Source organism: Macrobrachium nipponense, chromosome 19 (genome assembly GCF_015104395.2).
Source record: "Macrobrachium nipponense isolate FS-2020 chromosome 19, ASM1510439v2, whole genome shotgun sequence".
Lineage (NCBI taxonomy): Eukaryota > Metazoa > Arthropoda > Malacostraca > Decapoda > Palaemonidae > Macrobrachium > Macrobrachium nipponense.
Genome location: NC_061088.1, coordinates 55211067 through 55231880, shown reverse-complemented (window position 1 = coordinate 55231880; position 20814 = coordinate 55211067). Strand labels below are relative to the sequence as shown.

The 20814-nt window shown below is 40.7% G+C and overlaps 1 protein-coding gene across 3 annotated transcripts in view; it reads left to right on the top strand.

The window, feature by feature from the left end:
• The window catches only part of LOC135217072 (TRAF3-interacting protein 1-like), a 343407-nt gene that overhangs the window by 165847 nt on the left and 156746 nt on the right, over positions 1–20814 (top strand). For all 3 annotated transcript variants that reach the window (XM_064252769.1, XM_064252754.1, XM_064252762.1), the window contains one exon: positions 14711–14759. In XM_064252769.1, coding sequence (XP_064108839.1) covers positions 14711–14759 — 49 coding nt within the window. The remainder of the gene's footprint in view (positions 1–14710; positions 14760–20814) is intronic.

The window sequence follows — 20814 nt, the reverse complement described above, 5'->3', positions numbered from 1 at the left end:
TCTTAAGAAATTAAGTCAAATAGGTATAACATTGAAAAGCCATTACAGCAAATATAATTCAGACCTCTCACATAAGTCATGATAATATCGGTGCGCATTCAAAATTGCATGGCTATGAAGTCAGTGTATCTAATTGTAAGGTGATTTTTACTGATTGTTCAGGAGGCAATTTCGTTGAGCTGACATGTGACATGTGGCTCGACATATAATCTTGTAGGTTCCTTAAGGCTGTATGTAAATGGTAAATGTTGCAAGAAATTCACCAAGCAGTTAACCCTTAAACGCCGAAGCGGTAAAAAAAAAAAAAGTCTCCCGTGTGCCGGAGACGTTTCAGAGTGAGCGCGGAAGCGGAAAAAATATTTTTTTCAAAAAATCACAGCGCGCTTAGTTTTCAAGATTAAGAGTTCATTTTTGGCTCCTTTTTTTGTCATTGCCTGAAGTTTAGTATGCAACCATCAGAAATGAAAAAAATTATCGTTATCATATATAAATAATGCGATATATGATAGCGCAAAAACGAAATTTCATATATAATTGTATTTAAATCGCGCTGTGCAAAAAACGGTTAAAGGTAACAAGTTACTTTTTTTTTGTAATTTACACTAAATTGCGATCATTTTGGTATATAACACATTGTAAAACGATAAAAGCAACACAGAGAAAATATTATCACAAAATAAAGCATGAATTCGTAACGCGCGTACGTAAACAAATATTTTTTTCAAAAATTCACCATAAATCTAAATATTGTCCTAGAGACTTCCAATTTCTTTCAAAATGAAGACAAATGATTGAATATTACTATACTGTAAGAGTATTAGCTTACAAATGCAGTTTTTGACCATATCTGACGAGTTGAAGTTGACCGAATGTCGAATTTTTTTTATATATATTTTTTTATATGCAATTATTTCGGAAATAAGAAAAGCTACAACTTTTAAATATTTTTCGTTTTATTCTACATGAAATTGCGCACATTTTCATATATAAAACTCTATGAAATGCCTAATATGAAACGGAGCAAATATTCCGAGAATGGGACTCACGCATTTCGGAGATTTGTGGCGGAGAATCCGCGCGCGGAGGGAAGGAAAGTTTTTTTTTAAAATTCACCATAAATTTAAATATTGTGCTAGAGACTTCGAATTTGTTTCACGATGAAGATAAATGACTGAATATTACTAGACTGTAAGAGTTTTATCTTACAATTGCGTTTTTCGACCATTTCGGTAGAGTCAAATTTGACCGAACGTGGTTTTTTTTCTATTTATCGTGATTTATATGCAAATATTTCACAAATGAGAAAAGCTACAACCTTCAACTATTTTTTGTTGTATTATACATGAAATTGCGCACATTTTCATATATAAAACATTATGTAACGGCTAATTTAAAATGGTGCAAACATTACCACAATCGCACGTATGATTTTTTCGGAAGAGTTACCGCGCGGACGTAAAGAAAATGTTATTTTTTTCATAAATTCACCATAAATCGAAATATTGTGCTAGAGACTTCCAATTTGTTGCAAAATGAAGGTAAATGCTTGAATATTACTAGAATATAAGCGTTTTAGCTTACAATTGCGTTTTTTGACCATTTCAGTAGAGTCAAAGTTGACCGAAGGTTGAAAATTTGTCACTTAACATTTTTTATATGAAAATATTTCAAAATTGATAAAAGCTACAACGATGGGTTGTTTTTAGTTGTATTGTACATGAAATTGCGCACATTTTCATATATAAAACTTTATGTAACAGCTAATTTAAAATGGTGCAAACATTACCACAATCGCATGTATGATTTTTTTCGGAAGAGTTACCGCGCGGACGTAAGGAAAAAGTTTTTTCATAAATTCACCATAAATTGAAATATTGTGCTAGAGACTTCCAATTAGTTGCAAAATTAAGGTAAATGATTGAATATTACTAAAATATAAGAGTTTTAGCTTACAATTGCGTTTTTCGACCATTTCGGTAGAGTCAAAGTTGACCGAAGGTTGAAATTTAGGCAATTATCGTTATTTATATGAGAATATCTCAAAACTGATTAAAGCTACTATCATGAGTATTTTATTGTTGTATTCTACATAAAAATGCGCACATTTTCATATATAATACTCCATGTAACGGCTAATTTAAAATGGTAAAAAAATTATGTCAAAGTGACGAAATAATTTCCAAGATGTGTCACAGATACTTTTTAGTGTGGCAAGAAAGAAATTCGCGCTTGCGCGCCTGCATAACGATTGTAAACAAAACAACACCTTGATCCGTGAACTCCCAGCATCCCCCAAGGCGCCTGATTCAAGAGTTTTTGGCTGGTAGTCCTAAAAATATTTTTCCGCGAATTTTTTAAAAAACTTTTGTATGTCGACGTAAAATACGTCCAGTCGGCACCCGAGAGACAAAAAATGTCGACGTAAAATATGTCCAGTCAGCGTTTAAGGGTTAATCAATGTCTTGTTTTATTCATGAATTAGGTAAGAACTCATTAAGAGCCGTGATAGCCTATAATATATATCATTATATTGAATTATCCATATCATTTGAATTTACTGTAGAAAAACTTGCAAGCTCACTATGAACATGCTGAAACTGAATTATGTAACAGACAAATTTTTGGTGTTCTGTGAGCTTAAGCGGCCAAGAATTAAGACCAAGCTATTCATAAAGAGTTAAAGACTTTGGCAAACTTCATCCAAACCTGTGTGTGGGTGGAAGTTGGCCATGTATGGCTAAAGACAGAATACCATTTTTACTTTCCCTGTTAATTTAGAGCTAGTGTAAAATAACTTACTCTCTTATATTTTTGCTGCTCGTTTCTATGTAAATGTATTCACATTATCTGAGCCCATTATATACAGTGATTTGTGCAAATAAAGAAAATGCAAATGAGGAAACATGACATATAAAAGGGATTTTAATGAAGGAAAAACACTTCGTACTGATAAGGTACTCGGTTCACTAGGTATGGAAGACCACGTGAAACCAATACGACACAAAGGGGTACGCCGAAATGGCGGCTCGCAGCCGCCACTGCGTAAGGCGATGCCTCGAAAAATCCTAAATAAAAAGAACCACAAAGGTCAAAAGCACTCCCTAAATAGTGTCGAACAAAAACCAGTACAGGCGGTCCTCGGTTAGCGGCAGGGGTTCCGTTCCTGGCCACCGACGCCAAGCGATTTTCGACGCTGAGCGATTTTAAAGCCTACGGCTACCGCACACCTTCTTTCGAAACTCTAGACCAGTCAAAGGCGCTGTAATCCCACAACGGCGCAATAAGTAAAATTATATTTATGCAGTATACTAGTACTATAGAATTTACTGTACAGTACATGTGGGTGTCTAGAGTATGTAAAGATATAATAAAGTTTATACAGTGTACAGGTAGCTGTAGTGGTGTTCAGGTTACGATCATTAGTCTTACGATAGTCCGATTTTATGAGAGATCAAATTACAATGGCCTAACTTTATCCATCTTCTAGTTACATAAGTTCAATAACAGCAAAAGAGAATGATGAAAGTATGGTTTTAACGTTATACTCATTGCGTGAACGTGTACAGCCATGAACAACCGAACGAGAAACAACTTTTTTTTTTTTCTAAGTACAACTGAACTGGATAACATCTGTTTGGCTTGTATTTCAATCATCGTACTACAGTACAACATTACCGTATTTGTTATAAATGGCGTTATGTATAGAATAGAACTGAGATATCTTAATGTAATAACTTTATTTGCTATAGATCAGAGATCAATACATATAGATTAAAGATCAACTGGGAAATATACTGTTAAATTTAAACTTAGTTATAACTGAAGCTGAGAAAACTGTTCAAGCTGTTAATGACTATTATCGTACATCGGCAACAAGGATAAAACTGCAGTAAACGTCTGCCATCAAACACAACTGTAGATAAAATTGGGATAAAATCATTTTTATACATTCAACTTCCCTGGCAGATATATACTTAGCTATAGACTCTGTCGTCCCCGACAGAAATTCGAATTTCGCGGCACATGCTACAGGTAGGTCAGGTGATCTACCGCCACTGCCGCTGGGTGGCAGGAATAGGAACCATCCCATTTTCTAAGACAGATTTTCTCTGTCGCGGGTAGCCATAACATCGTTGTTGTTACCTCCTGACTCGATTTTCGTATTTTCATCGCCATTGATCTTCTGGACTGTCTTTTTGGTGACGTATTTGGATCTGTGGTTTGGCATACGCTTTTGTGGAACGTTTTTTGGATTTTGGCTTCGGATTTTGCTCAAAAATGTCTGATTCTAGCTGCGAAGTTAGAAGATGTATGAATGAGGGTTGTTTGGGGAGGCTACTGAAAGTGTCGTTAGATCCTCACAAGGTATGCAAGAAGTGTAGGGGATATGAATGCACTAGAAATAACACGTGTGATGAATGTGTGAATATGGATGAGGAAGGATGGAAGACCCTAGATTCCTACTTAAGGAAACTAGAGAGAGATAGGGTTAGAAAGGCTGTCTCTAGAAGCATGAGTAGATCTCGCTCTAACGAGCCAGTTAGCATAACTAACCCCCAATTAATTGCTTCCTCACATGCAGTATCAACCTCTCCCGTAGCAGATGTTGCAAGTTCTGCTGCGGAGATTGCAAATTTGAAGTCCGCATTAAGAAGGATGGAGCTTGAAATGCAAGCTCTTAAAGGTAAGAATGTGGAAAGTGACATAAGTGTCCCCAGTGTAGTGGAGGGTGCGTCTGATCGGCTCTGTCTCGCTCCCAGATCTAGACCTCTTCCAAGCTCCCAGGCCCAGAGGAGAAGGAATGTCGACAGTCGTACGGAGGTTACGGAGAATCCCTACCGGTCAGGCGTCCCCTCGGCAGAATCTGTAGCGTCCCAGACTGCCAAGGATCGCCATTGGAAAGGCATCCTAAAAGAGTGCTTTTCGTCATCCGATTCGTCTCCTCGAAGAAGTGGATGGACTTCCGACAAACTGTCGCGTCCGATCAAGAGGAGTTGGAAAGCTCCGACGTTGGACTCGAGCCCGGAACGTTTCCCGGACGATTCTCCCTACGAGAGGAAAAGAGCCAAGAGGACACTATCTCGATCTCCTACGCCTTCCAGAGCGCATTCTCCTATTCATGGCAAAGAAAAGGAAGAAACCGCGACGGACATCCTACTTAAAATGCAGGAACAAATTTCCTCTTTAGTAGGAGTATTGAGAAAAGACCTTCCGAGGAGAAAGGACGATTTTCTTCCTGTTAAGAGATCTCGTCCTACGGGCGTTCCGGACTCCAGACTTATCTCCTCTACTCCTCGTACGAGTACAGAGAGGAATAAAGAAAGAAGGACTAAAACTCATAGGATTGGGACGCCACATACGGACAATGACGAAGAGTGTCCAAGTCGGACAGAACCACCCAGGCGCTCGGCGCCAGAATTGGACGACTCGGACAGGAAAAAGTGTCCTACGCGGACGGCGCCAACCAGACACCATTCGCCAGACGCGGACAGCCCGGACAGGCGGATATGTCCTATGAGGACAACTATGTCCAAGCGACTCGTGCCGATTGCGGGCAACCTTGACAAGGCGGACAGCCTGGATTGGACAAAATGTCGTGCGCAGGCAACTCCGTCTGGGCGCCAGGCGCCAGAAGCGGACAAGACGGACAGGCAGAAGTGTCGTACTGGAATGACACCAGCCAAGCACCAAGTTCCATATGTGGACAGCTCGGACATACGACACGGTCCGAGACGGACAGATACGTCCAAGCGCATTGAACAAACCGGACTTTCGGCAACAGTTAAGCACCAAGCGCCAAGATTTTCCTCAAAAGAATCATACGGAGAAATAAACCAGGAAGCGTCTCTTTATGATTTGGACCAGGAGCGGATTTCTCTGGACAGAGACGAAAGGTGCCGCACAGGCGGCCGTCGTCCTGTTCACGATATGTCCGTTTCTGGTGGAAATCTGCCGCAAGCACAGCTGTCTCCTGAGAAGAATGCAATATGTCGCACAGGCGGCCGTCATTCTTGTCAGGAGGATTTAGATGATGATTGGGTTTTTTCTCAGGATCGGCATTCGCCGGACAGGGACGCAAGATGCCGCACAGGCGGCCGTCGCCCTTGTCGGGAGGGAGCTGATTCTGCGAAGAGCCCTTCACCTTGCGAGAAGAGACGTTCTCCCTCGGCTAATGATGATTCTCCGGGGGAACTTGCATTGGAAGATGTCTCTGACACCGAAGACCAAAAAAGCGCTGGACTATCGGACTACAAAGCGTTGGCTGCGCTTTTGCTCCAAGAATTTGGAGATTCTTTGAGTCCTGCCCCTCCTCCGTCTCCTCGGTCGCTTTTCACGAGCGCGAAAACCTCAAAGTCGTCCTCCTTCCTGAAGATGCGGCCGACAATTTCCATGAAGAAGGCTTTGCAGTCTTTTGGAAATTGGCTTAACTCCAAGAAGGAGGCGGGAAAGACTGTCTTTACCTGCCCTCCCTCCAGACTTTCTGGGAGGAGGGGTATCTGGTATGAGACAGGCGAAGCAATGGGACTTGCCCTCCCAGCTACTGCAGAGGCAGATTTTTCAACGCTGGTGGACGCGTCGAGGAGACACTCTCTATCTTCAGCCAAGACAACTTGGGGAATGTCTGAAATGGACCATCTCCTCAAGGGATTGTTCCATGTCTTGGAAGTTTTCAACTTTCTGGACTGGTCCCTTGGGGTGATGGCCAAGAGGACACAAGACAATGAACAACTGAGCCCCGATGTCCTTAATAGTATTTTGACTTGTATGGACAAGGCAGTGCAAGACGGATTGGGAGAAGTGGCCTCCCTTTTCGGGGCGGGAATACTTAAGAAGAGAACTGTATTCAGTTCTTTTCTTACGAAAGCTGTCTCTCCGGCACAGAGGTCGTCCCTTCTGTATGCTCCTCTGTCTAACCAGCTTTTCCCTTCTCAGTTAGTGAGAGATATTTCTCACTCACTTACTGAGAAGGCGACACAAGATCTTCTGGTTCAGTCAACCAAAAGGCCGAGGACAGCTGTTCCTGCTACGAAGGGGGAGACACGGATCCAAAAGCTGCCCTTTCGAGGGAGTTCGTCTTCTAGATCCTCCTTTAAGAAGCGAGGACCAGAAAGAAGAGGTAGGTCTTCTGCCTTTAAACCTACCAAGAAAAGCAAGTGAACCTCAAGTCCTCCAAACACCAGTAGGCGCCAGACTTCTGAACTTTGCAGAAGAATGGGCGTCGAGAGGGGCGGACAACTGGTCCCTCTCAATTGTGAGGAGAGGATATCTCATCCCCTTCAGGGACAGACCTCCCTTGACGTCTACTCCGAGGGAACTGTCGGCGAAGTACGCGGACCCTGTCAAGAGGAAGACCCTTCTTCAACTAGTAGAACAAATGTTGGACAAGGAGGCCATAGAATTAGTACAGGATCCATACTCGGGGCTTTTACAATCGACTGTTCCTCGTACCAAAAGCCTCGGGAGGGTGGAGACCTGTCCTGGATGTGAGCGCACTGAACCGATTCGTAGAGAAACAGAAGTTCTCTATGGAAACATCCAACTCGGTTCTGGCGGCTCTGCGTCCAGGAGATTGGATGGCCTCCTTGGATCTACAAGACGCATATTTTCACGTCCCTCTGCATCCGTCATCGAGGAAATATCTACAATTCATGATGCAGGGAAGGGTCTTTCAATTCAGGGCCATGTGCTTCGGCCTGTCTACGGCTCCTCAAGTGTTCACCAACCTGATGAGGAACGTAGCAAGGTGGCTTCATCTGGAGGGGGTGAACATATCCCTCTATCTGGACGACTGGCTAATAAGGGCCAAATCAAAACAACAATGTTTGGAGGACTTGGAAACGACTTTGAATCTCGTTCGCTCACTCGGACTGCTCGTGAACCTCGAGAAGTCTCAGATGATCCCCAGCCAGGACATTGTCTATCTGGGGATTCAGATGGATTCTCGGGGTTTTCGAGCATTTCCATCGCAAGACAGAATTGCTCGAGGCTTGGAGAAAGTCTCAACCTTCTTAGGGAAAGAACGAAGCTCAGCGAGGGAATGGTTAAGTCTTCTGGGCACCCTTTCGTTGCTGGAGCAGTTCGTTTCCCTGGGGAGGCTCAATCTGAGACCTCTGCAATTTTACCTGCAAAGAATGTGGGACAGAAAGAAAGGGGATCTTTCGGATCAGTTTCCCATTCTACAAGAAATAAAATTACACCTGAGGTGGTGGTTAACCCCGCTTCAGAAGAACGAAGGTATATCCCTTGCGATTCGGAACCCTCTCCTAGTGTTGCTTTCCGACGCCTCGGAAACGGGATGGGGAGCAACTCTAGGAAAGAAGGAAGTGTCAGGAACCTGGACAGGAGAACAGGTGTCCTGGCATATAAATGTAAAAGAACTTATGGCAGTTCATCTAGCCTTGAAGAACTTCGAGTCGGAGGTCAGAGGCGTGGTAGTCCAGGTAAATTCGGACAATACCATGGCTCTGTCTTACATCCGAAAACAGGGGGGGACTCACTCGCTCACACTATACAAGATAGCGAGAGACCTCTTGATATGGGCAGAGGAACGAGGCATTGTACTGTTGACGAGGTTTGTACAAGGGACCAAAAATGTCAGAGCAGACAGACTCAGCAGGAAGAACCAGGTCCTTCCAACAGAGTGGACCCTCCACTCCGAAGTCTGCCGAAAGCTCTGGTCTCTCTGGGGAAGCCTCAGATAGACCTGTTCGCCACGTTTCTCTCCAGAAGGATAGAAAACTTTTGCTCCATTGTAGAAGATCCAAGAGCAATAGCAATAGATGCCTTTCTCATGGACTGGTCGGGCATAGATGCCTACGCTTTTCCCCCTTTCAAGATTCTGGGGGAAGTGTTAAGAAAGTTCCGTTCCTCGGAGGCGGCGAAACTGACACTCATCGCCCCATATTGGCCCGCTCGAGACTGGTTCACAGAGGTACTGGAATGGACGGTGGACTTCCCCAGATCTCTTCCCATGAGGACAGATCTGCTCAAACAACCCCACTTCGAGAGATATCACGGAAACATCCACGCTCTCTCCCTGACTGCCTTTCGACTATCGAAAGACTTGTCAGAGCAAGCGGCTTTTCTCGAAAAGCTGCAAGCGCAATTGCCAGAGCCCGCAGATCCTCTACTCTGCGGGTCTATCAATCGAAGTGGGAAGTCTTCCGTAGATGGTGTAGGTCGAAGAAGCTGTCCTCTTCCGATACCTCTGTGACCGAAATTGCTGATTTCCTTCTCTTCCTTAGAGAGGAATCACGTTTAGCTGTTTCTACCATAAAAGGTTATAGAAGTATGCTCTCGGCTGTATTTAGAAACAGGGGCCTTAACATAGAGGACAATAAGGATCTCCATGATTTGATACGATCCTTTGGTACTACAAAGTCTAAGTCCTCTATCACTCCAAGTTGGAACCTAGATGTGGTCCTCCAGTTTCTCTCTTTGGATACTTTAGAGACCTCTCGAGAAAGTGCATTTTTCTCTTGACCCTCGCGACGGCCAAGAGAGTCAGTGAGATACATGCATTAGACTCTCGGGTAGGTTTTAGAGGAGATTCTGCTGTTGTCTCTTTCCAACCTCTGTTTTTGGCCAAGAATAAGAATCCTTCTAAACCTTGGCCCAGAAGTTTTGAAATCAAGGGCCTCTCTCCCCTTGTGGGTAGAGAAGCAGAAAGGTCTCTCTGTCCGGTCAGAGCACTGAAGTTTTATCTGAAGAGAAAGAGTCAACTTCAGGGTTGTAATCAGAGCCTATGGTGCGCGGTAAGGAACCCGAAGAGGCAAATGTCGAAGAACGCATTAGCATTCTTCGTGAGAAATGTGATAACAGAGGCTCACATGAAATGCCAGGAGAAAACATTTAAACTGCTTAGGGTTAGAGCACACGAAGTCCGTGCAATTGCAGCTTCCCTAGCCTTTAATAGAAATAGGTCAATGAAAGACATATTAGCAGCAACATATTGGAGATGCAACTCGGTATTTGCCTCCCACTACTTAAAAGATGTCAGAGTGACTTATGACAAGTGCTTTTCTCTTGGACCTTATGTATCAGCGGATACCGTGCTGGGGCAGGGAGCTGGTGCTGATCCTTAAATAATATTGTTTTTAACTATAAAATTATTTGGTTTTGAGTTTTTATGGTCGTTTGAAAGGATGTTTGGGGGATAACTCTTTTCAATCGTAGTACTAACCCCGGTTTTGGGGTCAGGTGATCGGGATCGGTGTTATGCTCCTTGATGATGCCATATGGCAAGGTGTTTTGTCATGTAAGTGGATAGGACCCCATTGACAAAGATCCTTAGGTTCTGTCGAGTAAGTGGATAAGACCCCATCGACAGACCATCAAGAACTCTTAGCATGAGGTCTCTACCTCTCTGAGGCTCTTGAGGTGATGTAAGCTCCTAGGCAGTAGCCATGAAGTCTTTCGCCGACACAGGTAGGAACCAAGGTTTCTTATAATTTTGTTACCTACAACGTATGTTCCCTGTCTATTCAGTAATTAGCTGTCTCTTACCCTCCGCCAAAGGTGCCAATCAGCTAAGTATATATCTGCCAGGGAAGTTGAATGTATAAAAATTATATTGTCATGATACAATAAAGTTTTATACATAATTACCTGGCAGATATATACTATTAAATGGCCCACCCAGCCTCCCCTCAGGAGACAGGTGGAAGAGAAAATCTGTCTTAGAAAATGGGATGGTTCCTATTCCTGCCACCCAGCGGCAGTGGCGGTAGATCACCTGAACTACCTGTAGCGTGTGCCGCGAAATTCGAATTTCTGTCGAGGACGACGGAATCTATAGCTAAGTATATATCTGCCAGGTAAGTATGTATAAAACTTTATTGTATCATGACAATATCATTTTAATCAAAACTACTGTGCTTGAAAGAAGACATTTTACTGTTGGTTTCACGCCGATATAAGATAAATAACGTAAAGTTCGTATTACGATGATATAAAGGATTATTGTGAACGGAATCACATAATTTTTTACGCAACAATCATGCCGCCAACGTAATCTGTTAACGAAAAAAAAAGTAGTTCACATTCACAACGAGACATGTTCAATAAATATTTCCACCTAAAAACACGCTGTATAAGGAAAAATAACTTTGTCTCATATAAGTCAAGTATATAGATATTCGTTTATGCTAACTAGAAGCAAGAGCATTCGCTCAGAATTGCGTTATGGTGAAACAAACTCGTATTCATCAGCTGATTTCAAACCACAACATTGGCCGCTCTGCGGAATACTGGCTTAAATTTGCCGTAGTATTTTAGAATACAATAATATGAGAATACATACAATATTCTTGGATACAGTGAAATAATGTATAACTTTTTAAAGGATTTGTGGAAAAGATGCATAATTAATAAAATAACACAATGCATTTTTCGGAACTGACGGACAAGAAAGAACATGAAAAAACATCCCCTGACAACGTGGAGCGTAGTTACAAAGGCTGGCTTAATTTGTATTTTACTTCTGTACAAAAATGAAAATACCTTTACGTAATATATTTTCATACACATTTTAAACATAAAAGCATAAACATTTAAAAAATCGACACATCGATCGTTGGACTCTTTTTAACTCAATATTTTCGGAAGAGCGGCAGACGGCGGCATACAAGAACGAACTTGAAAAAACATTGTAGTCGATAACTTGAAGGGCAGTTTCAAAAGCTGCCTTTTTATCATATTTCTGCACAGAAATAAAAATACCCTATTCGTAATACATTTTCATACACATTTAAACATAAAAGCATAAACATTTATAAAATCGACACATCGATCGCTAATTTGCACTCTTTTTTTTTTTTTTAAATCGATATTTTCGGAAGAGCAGCAGGCGGCGGCTCACAAGAAAGAACATGAAAAAACATCGTATTTGATAACGTGAAGGGCAGTTTCAAAAGCTGCCTTTGTATCATATTTCTGCACAGAAATAAAAATACCTTTCACGTAATACATTTTCATACACGTTTTAAACAAAAGCATGAACATTTATAAATTGACACATCCATAGCTAAATTTGCACTTATGTAACTCGATATTTTCGGCATAGAACAGCGTCAGAGGCATATATTTTACCCTAATACCTACGTAATAACTCTCCATAAAATTTGTTAATATAATTTGCATAACCTTTATGGTCTGAACGGCATTTCTACAAATGTATGAACTCATTAGACAACGGCGCTAGCGGCGCTGTTAACTGAAAATTGTGCCGTAAAGATACCTTTAAAATGCCTTAATTTTCATGAATATTTTTGACGACCGCCGTAAAACCGATTCGCCATTGAGTGATTGCGCCGTTAACCGCGGGCTGCCTGTACTTAACTTTGATGCAGAAGGAGATTGACGATCCATAACGCAAAAACGCAAGCAAAAGCAGAAAATACGAGAGCGCAAAAAATGCGTGCAGCTCATGAAAGGCTATCTAAAGGAATGACGTCACTGAGGCTACCTACGCGGTAGCAGGAATTGAGCCGTAGCACGGCTCCCCTTTTCTAAAGGGTTTTGATGTGGAAAAGGCTAATTGGAGAGGCTGCTGTGGTAGTGTATTTCACTCGCCCCAGATCCATACCGACACCTTTTAATAAGGTGAGCGAGTCAGAATATTCTGACATGTCCAATTTAGCAGTTCTCTGGTACTATTATAGCAATATTTTACATTAGAAATAGCACTAAAGGAACTTATTTCACGGAGCGACACGGCCGAGCCCAGAAATAGGTTTTTTATATGTCAAAACCTGTTTTTTAGAGGGGAGTTTTGCAGGTTGTGGAACCTATTCCCTCATAAAAGGGGGGGAGCACTGTATATAGTATCATTTGACCTACAACCTGCTTGGCATACAACCACTCATACTTAAAACCATACTTCTGGCAGTGGGGCTGGGGTGGTCTGATGCCTAGAGTACAACACAGTATGACAGTTCATTGTTAAATTACTCGCAATATGCCTTCTCAGCAGAGCTCTCTCATCACAAAGGCAACATTACTATATTGTATACGTATATATCGGAACAGTAAATTTCACCATGGTCCCTAAGAGGAAGTCTGCACCTATTGGTGGAATTTCTGGTAAGAAGCCAAGAAAGGCTCTTGCTCTTGAAGATGCAATTAATTAAACAATATGCAGTTAAAAAAAAAGTCAACAGCATTTCTCACAGTCTTCAGCTCTCCCATTCCACCATGTCAAAAATACTTAAATATGAGGTTTCATCTTTAGTTTTTAAGACATCTTTCAGAGTACTGATACAAGTTAGAAATTTATATTTGCCAGAGTGACAGTGCAGTGAGCATGCAGACAGTTGGAAAAATATTCACATTTGATTAATAGGAAACAGGAATACTAGCAGTAAACTGATTAGCATCTGAGGTTGTTACTGATTAGCATCTGAGGTTGTTTTTCCATGCATGTATATATCTTGTTTTTCCATGCAAATGCACTCACATCTTTGCTGTTAGGCTCAGATGAGCTGCCTTCCTTCAAATCTACACATGACTTAGTCTGTGAGTAGATATTTTACTAAGCCACAGCTTCCAGAATTTTTACCATAGTAGTACAGTCAAAATAAAAGATTTAAAGAAATGTTTCACCTTTACTGAATTAATTTTTAGAAATTAATAGTCTTGCATCTGCATCATAGTCAGTATTTATGAGAACCTTAAACTGTTATCAAACCATATTTACAAATAAACAGTTTTTATATAACTAACTTTGTTAGCAATTTCAATAAAAAGCCAAGAGGGAAAGCAATTATGTAGCAGTTATTTTAACAGGAAGCTTGCTGTTAAAAGTAACATCTTGTTCTTCCATGTGAACTTTAGCAAATCTGCTGAAATGAGAAATTATTCCAAAGGTCTTATTGCTAGGTATATATACACGCAAGATTCACAGAAGAGCATGGCTACCCTATGTGAAAAGCAGTTTTCTCTTTGTATCCAAAAGAAAAATGGAGGAAAGTGAACATTAAAATGTAATCTACATGTATTTCATTTTAAAGTAAGGAAGCCCCAAATGCTTATGAGTGAAAATTTTAAGATTGTGATTCATTGAAATTGGGCAATCCTCTGAGAAACTGCAGACCCTGGGTATATGAGTCACAGACCCATAAAAGGTGAATGACTGCTGGACTGTTTGGGATCCAGTGGATGTGTGAGTACGCTTACCTGTATGCACCTACCTGTCTATTGCTGTTTTCTATGATAGGGATTGAAGTTTCTGGGGAACTTGTTTACCAAAAATGTTAGCTATTCTGTGTACAGTAGTCTATTGTCAGTTGTAGGTTTGTTGGGAAAAATAATTTTTTAAGCTTTTTATTGGGAGTTAGGACACTCTTCTTTGTTATGATTTATTTCCTTGTTTTTCTGAGTTTATGGGGGGACTTTGTGAGCTTTAGCATGTTTTATGTAAGCACATGATTATTTAGATAGACTTATGAAGTGTTACTGCTCAGTAATCTTCACTGTAATTGTAGACCCATTCATTATTTTTTAAGATTTTAATTACAAGTTTCATATGCATAGTGTTACTCTGGTTTCATTGCATATTAACTTATGTTATTGGAGGATATCTTCATTAGGATAGAGAAATGATCATGGTTTTCCTTCTTCAGTTCGTATCTCAGTCAATACTACAAATTTTGATTGAATGAAGAATAGATGTGATACTGTTACAAAACCTTAAATGTATACTTATTCTCAGGAACCACCAATGGAGTTGCAGCCATCTAGACCTCCAAGTTCTAGAAAAGGTGAGACCTCATTTTATGCTGATATGCTTTTTTCTCTTTATCTTTTTGGTCATGAAATATTTGATAATTGGGACAATTACAACTTTTGGTGTTACATAAGTACCAAGTATATTTGAATCATTACTTGAAAAAACTTTTGGTGCTTTTTCTGACATTAACAAGTCTATAGATGCATGTGTGTGTAATAGATTCGTCATGAAACTTATCCTGTGATTAAGTTTGGTTACGTTACTGATTTTTTAATTGTTATAAACTTGTGTATGGAAGTCTTATCAACATGTATAACTAACTTTACAAAGGCCGCAATGTATTGTAATCTTAAGTGCACACACATAGGAACTCACTTTCCTCAGCTCCTCCTAAAGTAGAACCTAACATTTTGTTACTATTCGCAGAGTAAAACAGGCACAAAGTATGTTAACCTTTAACAGTATGCATGCATTTGTTTAGATATCCGAAAACTCCAGTACGTCTCCATCCTGTTTTTGTATACTCATTTTTCACTGAGTCTGGTAGATTGCAAAGTGTGTATTTTAAAAAAATAGAGGTAAAATCTCATCTTTGGTATTTTAAATACAGTATAAGAATTTTCATAGTTTACAAAGGTTGGCTACTTGGTGGCAGGCACGGTAAAGGCAGTAACGCAGTAATTTGATACATTGATTTATTTTGATTCGTTTATTGTTGTATTATGAGATTTATGTATATAAAATTGTGGAAAATTTATCAAAGTGTATAATGGGCTTCATAACATCACTTGACTTGGCCACAAGTTCAAATGTACAAGAAGGAAAGAATGCAGAACCCTGGGTTTTTCTGTTCAACTCAGCTCTGCCATATGTAGTGCTAAGTAGTTTTACTCTTAGTGCCAAATAAGCGTTGGACCTGTAAAATACTATGTTGGTCAGAAATCCAGTGTAATGACAGTAAACACTTGGTGACAGATTCCAAGCTTTATTCAACACATTACCAAACTACCACATCTGTAACAGAAAAACAGACAATAACTAACAACATTCATGCACACATGAACACAAGCACATAACTTATGACAATCATGCTACAAAACATTAACATCAGAATACAACATAAAGAAATAGTTTGATAGCTAGGACCTACCACAAATAATAATACTACATTCTCCCCTCCTAGAAAATTTCACTGTTAAACTAAACAAATGTATTGGTTTAATCCCATCCGTAGCGATCAGGAGGCCTTGACACACGAGTGGATCTTCTTAGCTCAGTGGGCTCACTGGGCACATGAGAATCACGGTTATCATTAGTTTGTGAACTGTCATGAGTTTGTGCATCCTGCACTTCAGGTGTAACATGAGTTTGTGCATCCTGCACTCCAGGTGTATTTGGGGACTCCATCTCTCTTAACGATTCAACCTGGTGTACAGGAATCATTGCACCCTCAGGACTTGGAGCTAAGTCACGAGTAGACACAGTTGATTCTCTTCCGTCTGGATATTTGACATTTGCATACATTGGGTTTGCATTCATGAGTTGAACCTGATCAGTTAACGGTTCATGTTTGCTAGACCTAACATGTCGTCGCAATAGTACAGGTCCAGGAGTCAAAAGCCATGATGGTAATGTATTTCCAAGACTAGAGCGTCGCTGAAACCTAAAGAAACGTTCATGAGGGGTTTCATTGGTTGCTGTACATAAGAGCGACCTAACTGAATGCAAAACCTCAGGAAGTACTATCTCCCAGTGTTGAGTCTTCAAGTTACGAGTTTTAAGTATTAAAAGAATAGATTTCCAAATAATACCATTGTATCTCTCAACCTGGCCGTTCCCCATCGGATGATAAGGTGTTGTTTTGCTTGTTGCAACCCCTTTCTGAGAAAGGTACATTTTCAGTTCCTGGGACATGAAAGAAGGACTTTGATCTGAATGAATAAAACTAGGCATTCCACAAAGGCTAAAGATAGATTCAAGACATTTGATCACTGTTTTAGAATGCATGTTTGGACAGGGAAACACAAAGGGGAAACGTGAATACTCGTCAATAACCGTAAGAATGTACTTGTTGTTCGTGGTAGAGGGCAGAGGCCCCTTGAAATCAATACTAAGACGTTCCATTGGCTGGGTGGCCTTTATGAGGACTCCTTTTCCTGGATGATGGAATTGCGGTTTTTGTTGTGCACAGATTTTACAAGAAGCACACACTCGTTTCACGTCATCTGTTGAAAAGGGGAGGTTTTTGGATCGCACAAAGTGCAAAAGACGAGTGACCCCAGGATGGCAGAGGTTCTCGTGGATGTCAGTGAGATTCGACATTAAAGAAATAGAACAACAATAGGCATGAGTCAGGGTGTCTGGTGCAATATTCTGTTTCCCAGGACGATACTGTATGGTATAGCTGTACGATGCCAGCTCCAACCTCCACTCTTGTATCTTGTTATTCTTTATTTTAGTTCTCTTCCTGCTGTCTAACATGAACATCACGGATCGCTGATCAGTAATCAGAGTAAAATGTCGTCTCGCTAAGAAATGGCTCCACTTGCGAACAGCTTCAATAATAGCGGTAGCCTCCTTTTCCACTGCTGGATAATGCAACTCACTACCCTGGAGCGTTCTTGACATGAAAGCTACCGGCCGGTCACCCTGGTTTAAGACTGCTGAAACAGCAACTTCCGAAGCATCACACTCCACAACAAAGGGAAGGCTCTCATCCACAGACTGTAGTGAAACATCCATAAGTTGTTTTTTTAAGGAGTTAAAAGCAGCTAGTGCTGGCTCACTCAGTGGAAAAGTTTTTGTGTTCACTAAGGGATGAATCATATCAGAAAAACGAGGGATCCATTTGGCATAATATGCAAACAACCCTTGAGCTCTTTGCAGAGACCCCATATTTGTGGGAGGCGGTAATTCTTGAAGGGGACGTAATCTGTCAGGGTCAGGCTTTATCACATTATTACCGACACAATACCCTAGAACATTGATTGTAGGAACAGACACAACCGATTTCACTTCATTTAGGGTGATCTTCCGTTTCCGAACCACATCCAAGAACTTTTGAACGTTTTCATCATGTTCACCTGAGTTAATCCACCTACAGTAATATTATCTAGATATGGAAAAGTATCTTTGAGGTTCTCATCTTCAACTAGTTTGTCCATAGCTCTTTGGAAAGCAGCTACACCATTCATGACACCAAATGGAATCCTACAAAACTGAAACAATTTCCCTGCACCCTCAAAAGCAGTGTACTTCCTCTCACTCTCTTTAATGCTGATTTGGTGATATGCACTCTTTAAGTCAAATGTGGAGAACACCTTATATTTTGCAAGGCCATGCACCATATCCTCTATCCTTGGGAGGGGGTGTGCATCTAGTTCTGTGTATTGGTTAATGGTCTGGGAATAATCAATGCAGTCTCTTTTTGTGCCTGCCAAGTGGATCTTTGACTACTACAACCTGTGCTCTCCAAGGGGATATACTTGGCTCAATGATACCTTCAGATAGTAAATGTGATATCTGGTCTTTTACAAACAGCTGGTCACCCTGGCTATAGCGTCTAGATTTAACTGCAATGGGTATACACTGTTGAGGCAAGTTTGGAAACAATGATGGTTCATCAATATCAGCTGTTGCTAATACACAGACTGGTTTGGCTCCAGTTATCTTTAAACTTGGTTTATTCCCTCCACATTGAAAAGTTACGCTCTGGTGTTGCTTTTGAAAGTCATAACCTAAGATAACATCACAACATAAATCCTTCAGGACCCCGAGCTGGATACAAGGATATCTCTGATCAAGATGCACTAAGTCTGCTGTAACAAACCCAGGGGAACTAGCATTTAAAGATTTTGATGCCATTGAGACTGCTGAACCTACAGGAACTATTGTCAAATTTAGTTTCTGTGCTACTTCCTCACGTATAAAACTATCTGAACTACAAGAATCAATTAGTGCCTTCAATGAATGGCCATTTACAGTGATGTTTGGCGCTGCATGTGAAAGATTCTTTGGATAAGTGGCAGCTATTGTAAGCAAAGTGGGGTTATACAATGCAGCAGTAGTACTACCTGAAGCCTTTGATTTACAGACTTTTGCAAAATGACCTGTTTTACCACATTTGTTACATTTAACAGTACGTGCAGGACAACTCACTCTACCTGTACGTACTGTGGAGTGCATTACCACAAAAATAGCATTTCCTCTTAGATAAGTAAGTAGCAGCAACAGCTGAATCTCCAGGTGAACTTCTTTCTGCTTCTTCTTTTGTTGGCTGCTGCTGCTGGTCACCTCTGGGCTGTGCCTGCCACTCTGGAACTAAAGCAGCAGTATGAGGAATGGGTGGAGATGTATACGCGTCGGCACTACGCTGGGCAAGATCCAACGTACGAGCTTGACTGTGTGCAGCCTCCAGGTTCAGTGACTTATTTTCTAGTAGGCGCTGACGAATGAATGCTGAGGCAATACCATTGATAAATGCATCACGTACTAGCTCCTGCCGATATTGCTCAGCTGTGACTGCCTGGAAGTTACAATCCTTGCTTAGCTTATGTAGTTCCCTCAGAAATTCATCAAGGGATTCTCCTGACTGCTGTCGTCGTGTCGCCAAAACATGCCTAGCAAAAACTTCATTTGGCAACTTGACATAAGCACTCTCCAGTTTGGCGATTGCACTCTCAAAAGTACTACAGTCTTCAATGAGTTTATACACACTCGGGGACACGCAATTCACTAATGCCCTCAACTTGTCTGGTGCAGCATCTCCACTTTCTTCTATGAAGTTGGTGAATGTTTTATGCCAGTGCTTCCACTCTTTGGCTGCAGTGGGTGAGCTGGGATCTGTGTCCAGTCTGGATGGCTTCAGCAGCTTGGCCATGATAGGTAGTGTGTTGAATAAATTGCAATGAAAGTAAACACTTGGTGACAGATTCCAAGTTTTATTCAACACATTACCAAACTGCCACATCTGTAACAGAAAAACAGACAATAACTAACAACATTCATGCACACATGAACACAAGCACATAACTTATGACAATCATGCTACAAAACATTAACATCAGAAAACAACATAAAGAAATAGTTTGATAGCTAGGACCTACCACAAATAATAATACTACATCCAGTGAAGCTTTTGTAAGCAGTCTTGTATATGTGGATATATTTAGTAAATTATGCCCATTTTATTTAGTGAGTATTTTTACATTTTGCCCACAATGTATATTTCAGTTAACTTCATTGAGAAATGTTGACACAACCATGGTGGTGTTTGCATGATGTTACCAAGTTGTTTGTGGTAACAGCGGGACTGATATTCTTCCCTTTGTGAAAGATTCCTGATTTTTAATTCATCCTTCATCATATTATTCTTCTTTTCTTATCTGTAATAGCGTATGCTATGACACTGACTTTCCAGCATTACTTCTTCGTCACTTTGTGGATGGCTCTAAGGCAGGAAAGGTCGTCACCTTGTGGCATTCCCTTACAAGGATGGAGCAGATGGACATGTCTCACTTTCACATATCAGAATTGCTGTCAAATTACAAATCCTTACTCAGACCTGATGTGTAAGGTTAATCCCAAGAAACTTGAAAGTAAATCTTGAATGTTTCAATCAAGTCAGACGTGGTTTTTTTAGCAGTTCACTCTTTCCTGTCATATTTTTTATTTGGGCTAATTATAAGTAATGGTTTTTATAGAAGGAAATGTGGTTACTTATAGGTCATGGATCATTTAGCATAAATATCAGTGCTTGCATCTGCACAAAATTGCAGTAATGTTGAATGACTGCTGCTGTGGTTTTTTTCTATTTTCATAGAAACAGAAATGTTTAAGGCAATTTTAACAGTTGGCCATTTTTTGAGGTTGGGGCTTGTATCTAGGCTGAGCATCTTTTGTTCCTTTTGCTAGTAGTATTGTTAGTGATATTGCAGAAATCTGAGAGGTGGGGGGGGGTGTCTGGTATGATTGTTTGAGGTCTGTGGTAACAGATAGCCTAGTTGAGAGGAGGAAACTTGCCAAAAATTCTTTTTCTGGGATCAAGGTTGCTGCTGCTCAATTCCTTGGGCATTTTTAATGATGCT